Below are 20451 nucleotides of genomic sequence, written 5' to 3' on the forward strand. Positions count from 1 at the left end.
ACTGCATGCCGTCTTGGTCCATCAACTTCATCCAAACGGCCAACCTTCCAATCAGCTGTTGGAAGATCTGGATTGCATCGTTTCAGCCTATTTAAAATAGATTCAGGGTCAGAAGGGTTTGCAGGTATCCACGCATGTGGTCTAGGTCTAGCCGGTATGTCTTTCTTCTCGACTAACTCTAGAGCAGCTCTTTCCCAAACTTCACCAATTAGTATCAGAGCAGCTTTAAAACATTCTATAGACCTCTGGTCCTCAAATGCGACTAGCTTAAATCGTCCTTGATACCAACCAGCCTCTTGGTGTCGAGGATCTGGGCCGGGAAACTTTTCCAGCACCTGTGAGTAGACGCCAGACAAAGCATTCTCAATTTCCCCCCATTTTTGCTTTGGAACCATACCGTCCAATGCTCCTTTATTTATGATAGCCTTCACAAGGCTGTCTTTAGCAACTGAGGCAAACGATCGTTGATCTCTTTTGGAGGATGGCAGCTCATCCGGTGATCGTTCCCTTTTTCCAGCCTCAAGAATTCCTTGAGCCCATTTTAAGGAATCGCTTTGTTTAGCCGACAACGTGCTTGGGTCGACTGATCCTAATTTCTTTAGGATAAACAAAGCATTTCTGCGTTCCTTGAATCTTTTTCGTGAGGGATTACCTCCTTTTGATGACGCTACCTTGGAAAAGGTTCGACTTGTCAAATTGTCGCCACCAGTCGACCCGTCTACAGGTCGACTAATTGGGCCTAACTCTTGGTCATTGCCCAAATTTATCACTCCAGTCGATACCCGTCCACTGGGCCCTGAAGTTAGCAACCCAGTGGATGTCTTTGAATTTCTCTGCATGGTGGCCTAATATCCCACCACCCTTGAAATTCGTAGTAGGTACTTATTACGATGATTTTATCCGCTATTAAAAAAACACGTCCGTTCCGTTCGACGGTTGAATAGAGAATCCCTTGTAGACATATGATGACCTTTTCCATATAAGCTCTTTGAACTTCATAGGGATCCCATGATTTATTGCTATTGCATCTCTTAGATTCCTTAATGCCTCAATTCGTACACTCGAACCATAGTGTTTCAGTTTAGCAATACATTCTTCAACATTTATTTGCCTTATGCCTCCGTCATATTGTGATTCTTTGAGCAGTTCCCGAATTGTAATTTTGCGCACTTTGAATTCGGTTTTACGTTTTTGTGAACATAGTATATATAAATAAAAGAGTTTTTTAAGAAAATTCTTTTATTTTCTCCCTAGTTTCTAACAAGTAGGCAAAAGTTTCGTAAAACTAACCCCATACTAATAAAACAATGTAAATAAAGCAATATATATGTAAACAAAGAATGTAAACAAATCTACTAAACGTAAACAAAGCCTTTGACAAGATGAATGTCGATATTAGTCACCTGATTGCATGACTTTACCTGGATTAATATGCCTTGGGAGTGTAACAGGTTGGCTGATAAGTCCCCGGTCTGACACATAGATGGCGTCTCCGAAGCGTGGAAAGACTCAAAAGTCCGCTGGCAAAGTAATGACCTCTGTTTTTTGGGATGCGCATGGAATAATTTTTATCGATTATCTTGAGAAGGAAAAAACCATCAACAGTGACTATTATGTGGCGTTATTGGAGAGTTTGAAGGTCGAAATCGCGGCAAAACGGCCCCATATGAAGAAGAAAAAAGTGTTGTTCCACCAAGACAACGCACAGTGCCACAAGTCATTGAGAACGATGGCAAAAATTCATGAATTGGGCTTTGAATTGCTTCCCCACCCACCGTATTCTCCAGATCTGGCCCCCAGCGACTTTTTCTTGTTCTCAGACCTCAAAAGGACGCTCGCAGGGAAAAAATTTGGCTGCAATGAAGAGGTCATCGCCGAAACTGAGGCCTATTTTGAGGCAAAACCGAAGGAGTACTACCAAATGGTATCAAAAAATTGGAAGGTCGTTATAATCGTTGCATCGCTCTTGAAGGGAACTATGTTGAATAATAAAAAACGAATTTTGACAAAAAAAAATGTTTTTTTCTTTGTTAGACCGGGGACTTATGAGCCAACCTGTTAAGCTGCTGCCAAGTTATGTTGCAACATTTCACAATTGTCGTCAATAGCCGCAGTTTTGCTGTTGATGAGTCGCTGTTGTCGAGTGTTTCCATTGTCGAATCGAATAAATTGCTTTATACACATGAAGCGATCGTACGACAACGCAGCTTTGTATATTGGGCAACGCGTCGCGTCCCATAATTCCATAGCTGGTTCATGGTTTGATCTTGTGAGTCCAGCATACAAAAGAATAGCTACAAAGGCGTCAAACTCTTTCACTTTCACTGCCTTCCACTCCTTCGTGGGATTCGCCAAATTCCATGCAGCTGTAACCTCCCTGCCTTCACGATTTGTTTCACGTAGCACTAAGTTATTGTTTCCTCTGTCGTGATTGAACGCAATATTCTATAGGGGTCGTGTATATTTCCTGTTGTTCCTGGTTTCTTTCTTCTGAAGTCGATCACGTTATGATAACGAGTGCGTGATGTTGGTGGTGTTTTTTATTCTATTGGGTGCCATCTTTACCAATATAGTAACTTTCATTCGTTTCCTGTCCATCATTTTCTTCCTCTTCGTCATCGTCGTCATCAGTATCTTCATTTGGTTCGACGTATACTCTTCAGCATGTTGGTATGTGCGATCTTCATCATCCTCAACTTCATAATTATCAATTGCAGCAATATCAATTTCTTCATCCATAAAATCAGCAAATCTACTATCAGCTGCACGCCTTTAATCCGCAGCCATTTGCTGGTAATGTGTACTACGGCGTACAACAATTTCAGCAACGTCCAAATTACTTGCATCTATGACACGATTTTACTCTTCGCTGTCTAAACTTTGACTGATTTGGTTTACGAAACTACAACTTTTTTATACTCTTTCGTACGTCTACCTGAACTCAAAGACACTTAGGGATTACTTCACTGATGCGCAGAAATAAAGTTGAGAATGTATGTGTGAGAAAAAATAATCATAAAAAAATACAACAAACACATACATTCGGTGCACATGTACTTTTGTTGCTCTCTCAATGACGACTAAAAAAAAATATGTGTGTATTTTTGTTTTTAGATTTTTTTGTTTTTATTATCATCCCTAATGTCTTTGAGTTTAGGTCTTTGTGTTCAGAACGAGTAAATTATGTGTTGAAACAATAAAAAAATTATGATGCCCAAAAACATGCATTTATTAGTGAAATTCAGTACAAGGTCCATACGGACCTATTCACACGTCCGCGTACTATTCTCACTAAAACCTCAATAACTCCTAAAGTAATGATCCGACCGGCTTGATTTTTTTCCAAAAGATGCGCAACAAAATACTCTTGGAATACAGAGTAACTTTGTGGGTGGGTTGTAGTGGCCGAAGTAGGAGTAATTTCAGTTTGAAAAGGCAAAAAGGTCCCTAGGGAGGGTTAAAGATAGTAGAATATTTTGCTTATTTATTTTGATGAAGCAAAATGCTGACGGAAAAGATTTTATTTATGGTATTTATACAGAGAGAATAGACTATAATTTTATTTATTTCATTTAATTATTTTGGCACAAAAGTATGACAGATTTCATTTCTAAAAATACAACATAACTTACACAACAAATATTGACAAAATGTATAGTGATTGTTTTTCATATAGTGTTTATGTATAAGATAAAAATCTTAAGATTGCCTGAATTACGTAAAATATGTAAAACCTAAAATAGTATGAAGCGGTGAATACTATGCATAAGTTTTTCATTAAAATTTCGTTAAAAATTACTTGATTAATACTATAAGTACACTTTAAAGGATGCGAGAAAATGAAGATCTTATTGAAAATACATCTTTTTGACCCGAGTCTTTTAAAAAATTGTAAATTGAGCGCAGTCTCCTAGTTCCAGTACCTCATACCTAAATCGATAAAAATGAAACTGATTATGTACTAATAAACCAGTGTCTTGGGAAATAACTTTTGTTCGACATAGTCATTTATAATCTTCTTGATTAGATCACATGTAACTTTTGGATGTTTCAAAACATATCCGGATTCCTTTAACTTTGAGTTATCCAAATTCAAATGTTTATGATACAATTGCTCTTCGTCTAAGTATGGTGTCAGTGGGGTATTACATAGACCATTCTGTTGACATATCTCAGCCCAAGGTGCCATATGTTTATCATTGATTTCGCTTACAGTGTCCGAGAGGCTCAGCTAGAAAGTAAGCAAATGAATTAGATCTAATATAATAGTGTTTTCTTTTATATTGGACTAGCTACCTTTGTTAAATTTGACATGACAATTCCAAAGTAGTCGATGTTTATACCAAATATTTCACCCAACATATCACTTATTGTGCCCTGGGTGGATTCCGCATCATCGGCTATATTGTAAGTTTGACCTTGAGCATTTTCACTACACGCCAACTGCCAAATTGCAGCGCACACATCATCTACATGAACTGTAGCAAAGCGCATGGACTCATTCCATAAAAGCTTCATAGTTTCGTTTAAATGCTTGTAAATGGCAGCAATAATTATTCGTGGCACTACAAGAAAAATGATATGTTATATATTATATTAGTTGGATGTTGATCTTATCAATCAATCTTATAGATTGAAGGTTCCAAAGACATTTCTTGTTTATGGAAAATTGCCATTCTGATACTAAGAGTGTGTGTTGTATTGGTACTATAAGGATTCTTCGGCTCCTTCTTCCATCTTTTATCTTGTCGTCGTCGGCGGTGTTTTAGTATATATAATATAATGCTTATGATGGTTTTAATCTACATCAAATCTTCGAACTCATTACCATATAGTTGCATTGAGTAAAGTGAAAAAACTCTCATATCTCTTGATGCCACTAACATATCTTATGGTAGACTTACAGTAGGGGGCAAAACCATTTGCATGTTGACCACTTAGGAGTATGCTTTATTTGCTTAATAAAAACAGTCTATTGAGCCCATTTGTTTCTCATTTATACTTTATTTATTCCCTGATACACAATACTGTACATTAAAATAAATTATATACCTATACTAATGCATTTATTAAAATAAAAGTAAGCCTGAATCCAGTTTTGCACTTTATGCATAATATATTAAAATCATCAAATATATATATTGATCATCAAATCTTGTTGAAGAAACTTCAATGTTATGGTTTTCAAGGGCCTGAACTTAAATTATTCAGAAGTTATTTAACAGTTTGTGCAAATTAAGGATACACGAAGTTTTTTGGGTGACGTTTGCTATGGTGTACCACAGGGTAGTGGTCTTGGGCCCCTACTATTTGCTATATATTTGAATGACCTAATGAACATGGACTTTGTTGGCAAGCTTTTCATGTTTGCGGATGATGTCTGCCTTTTTATCCTTATAAGTATGACGTGGCTTTAAAATCTTTTATGGAAAGGGATTCAGCGATGTTGTTTGAGTTTGCCAGGATCAAAGGTTTACTTATCAATCCAAGCAAGACAAAATTTGTTCGTTTTCGCCCCCATTCTACAGCCATAAATCATGAATTTCGCGTGGTTATTGATGGAAGGGTCATTGAGGAGACAAATCATGTCAAGTATTTGGGTATTGTTCTCCAAAGTAACATGTCATGGGACTTGCATATTGATGATGTGAAGAGAAAGATTGCTCCAGCCATTGGTATATTGTATAAATTGAAATGGAAACTCGATGAGAGGACAAAACTAATGATTTGTGAAAAATTTAGCTAGTGTTTATGGTTACAACAGTAATTGTAATGCTTTAAGATCGCTACAATGCTGTCAAAATATGGCATTGAAAGTTATTTATAATTTACCACTGAACTACACAGAAAAAAATATCACCAAAATATTTCCAATTAAAAAGTTAATTGAAGTTGAAAATTTTTTTCAATTAATAAATTAATTGATACAATTAACTTTTTAATCATGATAGAAACATTAAGTCAATTAAGTCAATGATTGAAAATTTTAAAATTTTTAATTAAAAAATTAATTGATACAATTAACTTTTTAATCAAATTCGGAAGACTAATTCAGTTTAAAAAAGCGCTGATTTTTTTAATTTTTAATTAAAAATGTATTTCAAACAATCATTTGTTAATCCAAATAAAAACTCTAAGCCAATTCATAATTAAAAATAGTTACCTTTTTTAATTAATAAATTAATTGAGTTTTGCAATCAACATCAATTAAATTTTTAATTGAATCAATTAAAAAATTAATTGAAATTTGCTGAAAAAATCAATTATTTTTTTAATCAAGAATTTTTTCTATGCCCAATTAAAACTGTGATTGATACTATCATTTTCGTGATTGAAGACATTTCAATTAAAAAATTAATTGGATCAATTAATTTGGTGATTGAATCAGAAAAAAATGTTTTTGTGTGCTACCCAACAAATCTTTTGTTCACAACAGCTGCGAAGGATATTCTAACCATTTATGGAATTCATGAATATCAGGTTCTAGTTTTCGTGTATAAATGCATTCATAAATTGGGTCACCATCAGAGATGGTCTGTATCAAACTTTTTTAGGTTTGCGACTGTCGCAAAGTTGTAAACGTCGTAAACGTCACATACGCGTCGTAAATGTAGAAAAAGTAACAAAAGTCGCAAACAGAAAATACTTTAGTCGCGTCGGCTACGCAGCGAATTCGATGATATCCAAGACGATGGTAGGTGCGAAGAAGTTTCAATTCTTAGGAATGTTCACAATTTTCGGGTTTAGTCCCCACATTTTCCCTATTGCTTTTTGCACGAGTACAGGGTAACCGTGGATTTCCTCGTCCTTTCTTAGCTTTAAGTTCAGTCTCCTGTCCAATATAACTCCAAGGTATTTTACACACTCACTAACGGGAATTTCGATACCACGTAAGAAAATAGGCTTGACCATGGGAAAACTTTCACAAATTTCTGCAGAAACTCACAGCAAATGCTGTCAAACTAAATTAAAAAATGTTCAGGATTTCTTCTATTCAAAATTTGGTTTTCTACAGTAGGTTTACGACTTTTGCGACATACGTATTATACCGTCGCAAACGTATGTCGCAAAAGTCACAGTTTGTGACAGGCCAACCCTGGTCACCATACAATAAATTTTATACAAAATCAGACACATTGCAATACAATAAATCAGCAGAATCTCAGACTTCCGCAGTGCAGATTGGAAAAAAGTAAACAAAGAATAGATTTTACTGCAAGCTTCAAATATAATAATCTACCACAGAGTATAAAATCCATTACGAGAATCTCATCATACAAAAAAGCATGTAAAGATCATATATTAAGGAAACAAATAAATATTTTGTTATTACTTATATAATATATACTATATCAATCAGTTATTTAATACTATAATTATTTTCTTTTATTATGTATAATAATGTTGCCGCTTGCCTCTACAATGCCTACTTGGCGCTGAGGCCATTAAAAGAATGAATTTAAATTTATGTAGAAATAAACTTACAATAATAAAAAAAAGTCTTAGTATTTAGCCCATAGTCCTTTATTTCTAATTATGGTTTAACTCGTCTTAACATACTTCTAAGTTTTTTTATTATTTCTTTTGGAATATCCGACTAATTGTGCTGAAATTGGCTCCATATCTCATCGCTACTTTTGGTGTTATCTCAAGCACTCTTTAACTAGAGACCGTAAATTCTCAATGGGATTGAAATCGGGGCTTTGTGGTAACCTCTTGAGCATTTGAAAACTGTGCTCCGACAACCAATTCCTAACTATTTTGTAAGTATGATTGGGTTTGCCTTCTTTTTGAAAAACAACTTGATCCTCAAGGTAGACGCAAACCTCTACAAACTCCGACAAATTTGATTGCCCAATATCAAGGTAGTCTCCTTTTTTCATGATACCTTATCACTAATCAATCACCATCCCCATACCATGAAGCTTCCCCCTTTTATGTTTTGCGGTTTGTATCATGTGGTGTTTTTGGAGACTTCGTCATTACCAGTAATGTTCGGAGGTCCTTACCAGTAATGTTCTATTGCAACAAATTAAAAACGGTTTATTTTTGTTCCATCTGACCATTTAACTTATTTCCAGTCATCAACGACCCAATCTTTGTGGGACTTACTAGACATTTTCTATTTAGTAAAGATTGCAAAAAGTGAAAACATGCACTCGGTTTTGATCTTCATTTTATATGCTCTTTCGAGACAGATTTTGCTTCTAGAATGGCATTTACTAAATAATTCACAATTGTGTTGTGCTGCATAAATATGTGATTTGAACAATGTTCTTAGCATGCCAAATATAGTACCCTATCGAGCATGAGAAATACAATTAATGCAAAGGTGAAAAAAGGATAACAATAAGAATAGCATGAGTTCATTACAATAACCAGTAATTTAGATATACCAAACTTAAAAAGCGCATTGAACTTCCATATGGGCACTGCCTGTCCGTCCATACGCATTTCTTCTACCAACAATAAAAGTATAGGTAAGTATGATATAAGAGAATATTTCAAAGAAGAAAATCCTCTAGACATACACCCGGATTTTCCATGACATATCATTATACCAACACATGTCGTTCCTAAATATTGCAGTATTTTCGGTTTTTCTGAGTTTTAGTTGATTTTTGGGATATATCAAAAGATAATTAATCGATTTGCAAAAAGTAAAATCTTGATACGTTGATTTCGATTAGTCCTTTGTCTCAAGAGAGCATATAAGTCTATCATGCGATATACTTGTAATATCAAGGGATATGAGAGTTGATCGGAGAATTGATGAAAATCCCATATTGTGCTAATAAAAAAATGATGATATAAGAATGGGGTGAATCAGTAGAAAATTGCTTTTATGTGGTACTAATGTATCAGAATGTCATTTCCATATAAATTAATTTGGAATTAATTAGTCTTATCGGTTCAATTTATTCACAACACACTATCTTCCAAATATGTATTATAGAATTACTTTGTGTAAAATGTTATTTGCAATTCCATACTTTATTTATTTGAACACGCCAATATTAAATTAATTTAAAAGAATAAATAAACTTCAATTACTTACTCAAATAACGTTTATCTCCAATGCCATACACAATTGGAAGACGTACAATTGTGTAATTTAAATTGTCCATCGATTGCAATTCCTTTTCTACCTTAACCTTCTGTTTTGCCAATGCCGTCCATGGTTCCGTCTTGCAATCCTCTTTTAATGGAATCTTTTCTGAGCTATTGATACAACCCGAACTTAGTTCAACGTAACGCTTCGTGTTAATATTCACTGACTCATTTGCACAATTCAGGCTTAATTTCAATATACCCTCCTTGTAGACTGCATCAGTTTGATTAGGTCGAGTTTCTGCGGCGCAATTGACTACAATATCCCATGATCTGCCAGTAGTTGGATGTGGGGAAAATGCGTTTTTACAAGAGCCTTTCAAAACGAAAAATATATATAATTGAATATACCTGCGTAAAAGAGGTATTGATGGGTATAATTTGAATTTACGGATTTTAATTTATTTTTTTATTATTTAATTTGTTATAATTTGTAATTATAATCAATTATTAAATAATAAAAAAATCCGTAAAAAAGAGGAGGAGGAAAAACGAAAGATTTTAGGATTTGAAAATCTTTTAAAAAATCATCAACGTCCACTACCTATAAATTTCGGGAAAAAATATCCCAAGAACTATCATGTATAGCCAAGACGTGTTCAGAGGTTAGAAGGAAAAAGCATGGCTTTTGTCATGTGTGTGAAGATAAATTTTAAAATTTAACTTTAACAGAGCAATTTTAACAGGTTAACAGAGCTATGTTAACGGTTAAGAGGTCTTTTATGTAAAAAAATTGCACATTTGAATTTAATTTTATATTAAAACTTACAAAATGGCGTTGTATGTGCATTACAATTAAAAAAAAAAAAAACAAATCAATAATAATAGAAAACACAATGAGTAATAACTAACTTAAAGGAATATTAGGAATATATATCTCAGAACTGTTAAAGAATGACTGTTTGCAAAAATAAGTGTTAATAAATTGATTTGTTTAAAGTATGAAATTGGATAGATAGATAGGTGGATAAAACTCGTACCACATTTAGCTCTCGTCGAGTGCTATCAGAAAGTACAAGAGTTATATTCCAAATTCATTTCAGATGCCAGAAATTTTGATTCAAAAGTTAAATTTTAGAAATCTGAAATGGCCCACTGTGCTGGAATGGAAAAAGATAGGTTAATGAAACTGGTACCACATATAGCTCTCGTCGAGAGCTATCGGAATATATACGTGTTGTATTCCGAATCAATTTCAGATTCAAGCAATTTTGAATGTAAAGCTAAATGATAAAAATCTAAAGTGGCCCACTGTGCTGGACTACAAATAGATAGGTAACTGAAACAGGTACCACATATAGGTTTGTTGGGCGCTATTAGAATGTACAATAGTTATATTCCGAATCCACTGTGCTGGAATGGAAAAAGATATGTCAATGAAACTGGTACCACATATAGCCTTCGTCGAGAGCTATCAGAATATATAAGCATTATATTCCAAGTCCATTTCAGATTCGAGAAATTTTGAAATTAATGTTAAATTTAAATTTGAAATATATATAACCCTCGTCGAGAGCTATAAGAATATATAGGCATTATATTCCGAATCCATTTCAGATTCGAGAAATTAAAGTAAAATTTTAAAAGTCTGAAATGGCCCACTGTGCTGGGATGGAGAAAGATAGGTCAATGAAACTGGTACCACATATAGCCCTCGTCGAGAGGTATCAGAATATATAATTGCTATATTAGAAATAAATTACGATATATTTTCCTTTTGAAATTTACCTCTGTAACTGTGTAGCAAAATGCGTTAAACCTCGCTGTTATTAATATAACATAACATACTTTACTCCGAGAGTCGCTCTCTTGATTCGACTCTCAACAGATGTTGTGAAAATAACATAGCAGTGTCTCAATTACCGCATGTATTTTTGAAGTTAAATTTTAAAATAGAGAAATTAAATTTTTTCAAAATCGTTAAAAGATAGGCAAAAAAGATAGGTTAATGAAACTAGTACCATATATAACCCTCGTCGAGAGCTATCTGAATATGTAAATATTATATTCCGAATCCATTTCAGAGAGAAATTTTGACTCTAAAATTAAATTTTAAAAATCTCAAATGGCCCACTGCTGGAATGGGAAAAAGATTGGTTAATGAAACTGGTAGCACATATAGCCCACGTTGAGAGCTATCAGAATTTATAAGCATTATATTCCAAATCCACTTCAGATTCGAGAAATTCTGAAATTAAAGTTAAATTTAAATTTGAAAAATATAAAATGGCCCACTGTGCTCGACACGAAAAAGATAGGTCAATGAAACTTCTACCACATACTTTACTCTGAGAGTCGCTCTCTTGGCTTAGTTACAGATTCGACTCGCAACAGATGTTTTGAAAATAACATAAAGGGTGATACGGTCAAAATGTGGTCAAGGGAAAACGCGTGTAAATCGGTGAAATCGTTTATTTAAAAAATCAAATTAAATTTCTTTTTCAAGTTCAATTAGTATAAAATTCAGGAAAAATATTCAGTTAGGCTTTCGCTTTTCCAAATCCGGGCCTCACGCTTGACACCTGCCATCAGATTTTGTACAGCCACCTTGTCCACCTTCTTCGCCGCAGAAATCCAGTTTGCCTTGAACTGCTGCTCGTCCTTAGCAGTTTTTTGGTCTTCTTTAGGTTCCGCTTGACAATAGCCCAGTATTTCTCAATTGGGCGGAGCTCTGGCGTGTTGGGAGGGTTCTTGTCCTTGGGAACTACCTGCACGTTGTTGGCGGCGTACCACTCCATGGCCTTTTTACCGTAATGGCAAGATGCCAAATCCGGCCAAAACAGTACAGAACAACCGTGTTTCTTCAGGAAAGGCAGCAGACGTTTATTCAAACACTCTTTCACGTAAATTTCTTGGTTGACAGTCCCGGAAGCTATGAAAATGCTGCTTTTCAAGCCACAGGTACAGATGGCTTGCCAAACCAGATATTTCTTTGCGAACTTTGACAGTTTTATGTGCTTGAAAATATCTGCTACCTTTCCCCTTCCTTTTGCCGTATAAAACTCCTGTCCCGGAAGCTGCTTGTAGTCGGCTTTGACGTAGGTTTCGTCGTCCATTACCACGCAGTCAAACTACGTCAGCATCGTCGTGTACAGCCTCCGGGATCGCGCTTTGGCCGTCGTATTTTGTTTATCATCGCGATTTGGAGTCACTACCTTCTTGTAAGTCGATAGTCCGGCTCTTTTTTTGGCTCGATGCACGGTTGTAGACGATACACCCAGCTTATTTGCGGCATCTCGGAGGGAGAGGTTAGGGTTTCGCTTGAAACTACCGGCAACTCTCTTTGTCGTCTCAGCGGCTTCCGGTTTTCGATTTCCCCCCGATCCAGACTTCCTGGCTGTCGACAAACGTTCCCCAAACACTTTAATTACATTTGTAACGGTTGATTTGGCAACTTTTAGCGATTTTGCCAGCTTTGCGTGCGAGTAGCTGGGATTTTCGCGATGCCCGATCTAAATTTTGATACGCTGCTCTTCTTGCTTGGACGGCATTTTGACAACTGAAGAGTGAATTCCAAAATCAAAATAGGAGCAAAATTCTACACACACACACCTTCAAAATGAGGGGTGTTCAGGTTTTTTAATGCAAAATTGAAAGAAATACGTCAAGTTTATATTGACCAAATTTTGACCGTATCACCCTTTAGCAGTGTCTCACAATTACCTCATGTATTTTTGAAGTTAAATTTTAAAACACTAAACTTCAATTTTTTCAAAATCGTTAAAAGATAGGCAAATGAAATTAACGCCAATAATAGCTCCTTTCTAGGCCTATCAGAATATATATGCATCATATTCCGAATCCATTTCAGATTCGAGAAATTTTGGAATTAAAGTTAAATTTTAAAAATCTCAAATGGCCCACTGTGCTGGAATGGGAAAAGATAGGTTAATGAAACTGGTAGTACATATAGCCCTCGTCGAGAGCTATCAGAATTTATAAGCATATATTCCAAATCCATTTCAGATTCGAAAAATTCTGAAATTGAAGTTAAATTTTAAAAATTTCAAATGGCCCACTGTGCTGGAATGGGGAAATATAGGCCAATGAAACTGGTACCACATATAGCCCTCGTCGAAAGCTATTAGAATATATAAACATTATATTTCAAATCCATTCAAATTTTGAAATTAAAGTTAAATTTTAAAAACCAAAAATGGCCCACTGTGCTGGATCTGAAAAAGATCGGTTCACATTTCACTGTACCCTATGTCAAAAATAAAAGTCAACCATACTCCACAGTTACATATAACTCAATTTTGTTTCATTTTTTACTATCTACACTATATTTGACATTACAGTTACGTAAAAATTATTTAATTTAATTCTGTAATAAACAATACAATTCCCACATAAAACTGAAACAACATTAAATTATATTTAAAAAAATTTAAATATTTCATATGCCATAATTAATTATTTTATATGGTAATATATTTAATCGTGTTGCATAATTTTTTTTTTTGGTTTTATTCAAACTTAAATTGGTTGGAAATATTACATTTTAAATTCAAAATAAAATTATAAAAGTATTTGTCTGGAAGTTACTTTATTGAAATTCTATTACATCTTTATTTGTCAAAAAACCAAACTAAAATCAATCAAAAAATTACAATTAGATAAATTACAATTAAAAAAAAAATTTTTAGCTAAAGCACGTTATGTAAATTAAAATACTTTGTATGAAAATTAAAAATATGTAATCAATAAATAAAATATTGAAGCCTAAAAATACATTTAAGACGACATTAAATATTAAATAAATTTGTACCTGCCGATAATAGTGATATATGCGTTTAATGTAAAATGAGGCTATATTCTATATTCATATCCTCCATTAATTTTTTATATGATATTTTTTACATTAAAAAACTTATTGCCAATGATATTGTCTATCTATAACATATAAAACTGAACACTCAATAAACAATACTATGCAATGCCAATTTAAGTCAGTTTAATTAAATTAGCATAAAAACAAAGTAAGTACTTAACCCTTTCACTACTGATGTCCACCTGGAAGGACATGACTTTGAGCGTTGATTATTCGTTATCCTTGTACGTTTTATTTAAAATTTTTGTTGGAGTATGTTAAGGGGGTCCTTCTAATATTAACTTGCCAGTTTTATATAGTCCAATATGTGAAATCCCCATTTTTTGTAATTTCTGATATTGCCCTTGAGTAGTTATGGTGACCTATTTATAGTATACAATTGTTGATTTTTTCTGTATGATAGGAAGTGTTATTTAACAAAAAGGACATAAAAAATTAAAAATTGGGTGTACGGTATAGACAGGGTAAGTCGATTAAGTCATGTCCTCTATAATGGACATCGGTAGTCAAATGTTGCAAAGTTCATACAGCCATTTAAATAGTATTAGACAAAAATATGTAACATGAAATGGCAAAATTCGAATTTATTTTAAAGCAGAGTTTATATAGGGTACTTCAAATTCCATATGTATTGTAAAACTATTTCGACGAGTTTGAGATTTCATAGAATTCGACCCAATTTAAGGAAGTAAGCATCAAGCACTCAAAAATCTCAGTTTCAGGTCGCAAAACAAAAAACATGTTATATAATATTTGTAGTGTAAAAATAAAACAATCCCGTTAACATACTCCAACAAAGCTTATAAGAGTAATGTGCACGACTTGGAGAAGGTCTACTGCACATTAACCCATAGACAATAGATTTTACATAGATGATCCACTATTCTCTCTAAAAAAATGTGTCAGTTCCAAACATTCATTTTCTGGCATTTGCTTTTGTGTTGTTCGTAAACAGAAATGCTGCTCAAAATTAAATTTTGTATTTTCTCGGTTTTGGTCACAATTCTTTGCTCAAATATGAACTTTTAATATATTAATTTATTTATAAATCCACTGGTGCATCATAAACGTTCTAATTTTGTGTAAAATTGACAAACTACAAAAAAGGAAACGAAAGGGAATGTAAGCGTGCTCTTATTTTTTTCGTTTATTCTTAATCTTCCGAACTGTCAAACACAGTTTGACACCCATGGCTCATCTATATAATATCTATTGTCTATGCATTACCCTTTTGTAAGCACGGTGGACAGATTTTTTGGGAGAGATAACCAAAATTTCGAAATTCATGTTTTTACACCTATCATATGAAATAATACATGTATATACTATATAAATAAGATATATCTAGTGGTAGCAAAACAATTTTTTTATGTTTTCGAAATGAATAGAAAAATGAATAACATTATCTTTTGAATAGGAATAATGAAATGAATATAGTTAATTTAATAGCATAAAATGAAAATGTGAATATTTTTCTTATTTAGCGCCTAATTTCATACTATAAACCTACTAAAAATAAGAAAGAAAACATTATTTTTAAACTTAGTAGAAAGATACATATTAAATAAAATTAATTACATTAATAAAATTAATTACAAGTGAATTGACTCCGTTGACTACCAATGTCCACTCAGGTGGACATCTTACTACACACACACTAACGTAAGTACACACCCAAAAATTGTCGTTTTGTACTATTTAACACTAGAATAAACAAGTTTTGAAGAAAAATAAATTTTTCAATGGCTACTTTTACTTCGGTAGTGAAAGGGTTAAAGTATTAATTTAACTTTAATTTCAAAATTTCTCGAATCTGAAACGGATTTGGAATAGAATGCTTATAAATTCTGATGGCTCTCGCCCTATTCATTGTCCTATCTTTCTCCATTCCAGCACAGTGGGCCATTTTTGACTTTTAAGATTTAACTTTACATTCCAAATTTCTCGAATCTGAAATAGATTCGGAATACAACGCGTATATATTCTGATAGCTCTCGACGAGGGCTATATGTGCTACCAGTTTCATTGTCCTATCTTTCTCCATTCCAGCACAGTGGGCTATTTGAGATTTTTAAAATTTAACTTTAATTCCAAAATTTCTCGAATCTGAAATGGATTCGGAATATGATGCTTATATATTCTGATAGGCCTAGACAAGAGCTATTATTGGCGTTAATTTCATTCGCCTATCTTTTAACGATTTTGAAACAATTGAAGTTTAGTGTTTTAAAATTTAACTTCAAAAATACATGAGGTAATTGTGAGACACTGCTATGTTATTTTCAAAACATCTATTGCGAGTCGAATCTGTAACTAAACCAAGAGAGCGACTCTCAGAGTAAAGTATGCTGTTTTGTTTTTATAACAGCGAGGTTTAACATATCTTGCTAAGTAGTAGCAGAGGAAAATTTCAAAAAGGAACTATACCTAATTTTTGTATACATTCAAAATTTCTCGAATCTGAAATGGATTCGAAATACAACGTGTATGTATTCTGATACATCTCGACGAGGGCTATATGCGGTACCAGTTTCATTGACCTATCTTTCTCCATTCCAGCACAGTGGGCCATTTCAGACTTTTAAAATTTTACTTTAATTTCTCGAATCTGAAATGGATTCGGAATATAATGCCTATATATTCTTATAGCTCTCGACAAGGGATATATGTGGTAGAAGTTGCATTGACCTATCTTTTCCCATTCCAGCACAGTGGGCCATTTTATATTTTTTAAATTTTAATTTATTTTCAAAATTTCTTGAATCTGAAATGGATTTGGAATGTAATGATTATACATTCTAATATCTCTCGACGAGGGCTATATGTGGAACCAGTTTCATTGGCCTATCATTCTCCATTCCAGCACAGTGGGTCGTTTCATATTTATAAAATTTTACTTTTGAATCAAAATTTCTCGAATCTGAAATGGACTTGGAATATAATGCTTATATATTCTGATAGCTCTCGACGAAGGCTATATGTGGTACCAGTTTCATTGACATATATTTTCCCATTCCAGCACAGTGGGCCATTTCAGATTTTTAAAATTTAATTTTAGAGTCAAAATATCTCGAATCTGAAATGGATACAGAATATAACTATTGTACATTCTAATAGCGCCTAACAAGACCTATAAGTGGTATCTGTTTCAGTTACCTATCTATTTGTAGTCCAGCACAGTGGGCCACTTTAGATTTTTATCATTTAGCTTTACATTCAAAATTGCTTGAATCTGAAATTGATTCGGAATACAACGCGTATATATTCCGATAGCTCTCGACGAGAGCTATATGTGGTACCAGTTTCATTAACCTATCTTTTTCCATTCCAGCACAGTGGGCCATTTCAGATTTCTAAAATTTAACTTTTGAATCAAAATTTCTCGCATCTAAAATGAATTTGGAATATAACTCTTGTACTTTCTGATAGCACTCGACGAGAGCTAAATGTGTTACCAGTTTTATTCACCTATCTATCTCCAATTTCATACTTTAAACAAATTAATTTATTACCACTTATTTTTGCAAACAGTCATTCTTTAACTGTTCTGAGATATATATTCCTAATATTCCTTTAAGTTAGTTATTACTCATTGTGTTTTCTATTATTAATGATTTGTTTTTAAAATTGTAATTCTCATACAACGCCATTTTTTAAGTTTTAATCTAAAATTAAATTCAAATGTGCAATTTTTTTACATAAAAGAGCTCTGTTAACCGTTAACATAAATTTTAAATTTAAATTTTAGAATTTATCTTCACACACATCATTCCAGTATATAAAGCGGTTCGAGGAGTATCCACCTTATCTACCAAATTTTATTCATTGAAATTAAGTCAAATTGTAGAAGAAAGCTTCAATTTCCAAACTGTTCTAAAATAGATATTGTACTTATACAGTGGTGGCCATAGAATTAGAAACGATGAGTTTTCATTTACATTTGAGTTCACAACTTTCCCAAAGTGAGTCCTCTCTTCCGAAATACCCGTTATGTTCTCACTACAGATCAAGATGTTCCTGTATTTGTATATATATTGAAATAAACACTTGTACCATTTTCGAATAATTGAGCGAATTTGTCTTACACGTGTTCTTGAGTGTGGTCATATAATTAGAAACGCCGATATAATTGGTGAAAATTTGTATGCCTTAAGGTAAGTCGAGGTTTTTTTGGTTTTTGAATTAACATCCGAATAAATATAAAATAATTCTGATTAAATATGGGGAAGAATAAGTCATGTACCCCAGAACCTCGCAAGTTGATTGTACGCTGCTATTACAAGGAAAAACAGTCTAATCCGCCAAAGCAAAACGATTTTGTTGTTCTAAGAAAATGGGTTCTGGTGCGATACAAACTTATCGAGATGCGAGAAGCTTCGGGAACCCCAAACGAGCTCCAAAACCTAGAAAAACAATTGAACAGGACGATAGAGTAATTTCTAGAACGTGCAAAAACAATCCATTTTTGACTTCGGTTGAAATAAATGATATTAGAATCCCACAAATTTCACAGACTACTTCATCCAAAACTGTCAGACGCAGACTTAATGAAGCTGTGCTTTATGGCTGCATTGCATGAAAAAAGCCGCTGGTTACTAGCAAAAATATTAAAAAACGGTTACAATTGTCAAAGGAGCACTTGAAGAAGCCTCTAAGTTTCTGGAAAAAATTCTATGGAGTGACGAATCAATGTTTAATTCGTTCGGATCAGATGGAAAATGCTACGTTAGAAGGTCTTTGAACAAATCATTGGATCCTAGATACACCATCAAGCCAATTAAAAAAGGAGGCGGAAATGTGATGGTATGGGGAGCATTCAGTTGGTATAGTATTGGCCCCATACATCGCATAGATGGACGCATGGATTAACATCAATATAAAAATATATTGGAAAATATAATGGATCCATCCTCATTCACAAATATCCCGGTAACGAAATTTTTTCAAAAGGATAACGATCGCGAAGCACACCTCGCGTGTAGTAAAACAATGGTTTACGGATAAAAAACCACGGTTTTGTCCTGGCCACCTCAAAGTACGGATTTAAATCCCATAGAAAATCTATGTCAGGATGTGGAACGAATGGTGAAAACAAAGACTTCTAAAAATAATGATGATCACTTTTGAAATATAAGGGAAGTTTGGAATTCGATAGCTTCACGATACCGGACTTTGGCAGAGAGTTTACCACGAAGATTGACCGAAGTTATTAAAAATAAGGGTTACCCAACGAAATACTAAATGTATTATTGTTTCTAGTTATATTAATTTAAATGTATTATATTTTGCAGAAAATTGGGAATAAAATTGAATGTTTGTTTTCGTTTCTAATTATATGACCACTACAATTTTGGATTTAAGAAGCAACTGTAATAAGCCATCTTCGGAAATAAGACAAAACATAGAATGGCTGGTATATATAAGATAAAGTAGTATCTATAATATGTATTGCATATTAACTTAAATTTTGGTCTAAATAGCTAAGGTGATAAAAAAGATAAATTTTTAAATAGCGTTTCTAATTGTATGACCACCACTGTATCTGTGGTGTTCACTCTAGGAATCACACAATAAAATAACTTACTTGGATTTATCAAGTTGGCGCTACGAAACTCAACTTTTTCGTCATCGAAAGCCTTGGACTGTTTGGCGTTCAACCATGCCATTTGCGGAGGCGTTTTATCAACCACGCGTATTTCCTGCGACAACTCATTGTTAATCAAGTAAGTAAGTAAATTACGACCGATAAAACCACAGCCTGAAAAAAAGTGATGATTAATATATTTCATATAGTCATATACTCCGAGTTCAATTTCGATAGATGGCAGCATTTACGTCATTTTAATTACACTTTTACCAAGTTCAGTTACACTATTTACCAAACTATGTGCAATTTGAAAATAACAATAACATATTTACCTCCCAATATGAGAACAGTTGGTTTGTCAGGCATCCTACTCAATTAATGTTGTTTCAGTACGACGCGAATCACAAAGATGTTGTTGCTTCTGAATTAATGACAGTCAGAAGATAGTGACACTGTATTAGTACTGATTACCAAAATTAATTTAGGTTTCATGTCATCAAAACAGTGTTGCCATGCTCCGACTTTAAGGTAGGTACTACCCAATAAACACAAACGTTTGAAAAATGCTAAATTTCAACAATTTTTCAAACATTTTTTCAAAGGATTAGGGTAATATTCAAGTTGAGAAATTGTTGAGAAAATCGCGTTCTCAACAATAAACAGACATTACCCTCAACAGTGAAATTCAACACATTAGCAATAATATCTCAAGTATTATCCTCAAATTGAAATGCATCGCTACTCAATAATTTGTCAAACAATTTTCGATGCGAGTCAAATTCAAAATTAACATCTTTGCAAATACTTTTCAACCTAAATTTGTGTGAATGATATCCCCACTTCAAATTGAAAGTCAAAGCCAAAATTCTATGAATTTTGTATAATTTATTCATTTTCATCAAAATAAAATATATAATAA

At 33.5% G+C, this 20451-nt stretch overlaps 1 protein-coding gene across 1 annotated transcript; it reads right to left on the reverse strand.

Annotated features, from left to right (window-relative positions):
• Positions 1 to 3518: 3518 nt before the first annotated feature.
• Positions 3519 to 20022, reverse strand: LOC142221418 (uncharacterized). Its single transcript, XM_075291136.1, has 5 exons — positions 19865 to 20022; positions 19530 to 19703; positions 9059 to 9427; positions 4297 to 4565; positions 3519 to 4231 (listed from the first exon to the last, which is right to left on the reverse strand). The coding sequence occupies exons 1-5, from the start codon at positions 19896 to 19898 to the stop codon at positions 3962 to 3964; spliced, it is 1116 nt and encodes a 371-aa protein (XP_075147251.1). The 5' UTR covers positions 19899 to 20022; the 3' UTR covers positions 3519 to 3961.
• Between the last annotated feature and the right edge of the window lie 429 nt (positions 20023 to 20451).

This window comes from Haematobia irritans, chromosome 1 (assembly GCF_050003625.1).
Source record: "Haematobia irritans isolate KBUSLIRL chromosome 1, ASM5000362v1, whole genome shotgun sequence".
Lineage (NCBI taxonomy): Eukaryota > Metazoa > Arthropoda > Insecta > Diptera > Muscidae > Haematobia > Haematobia irritans.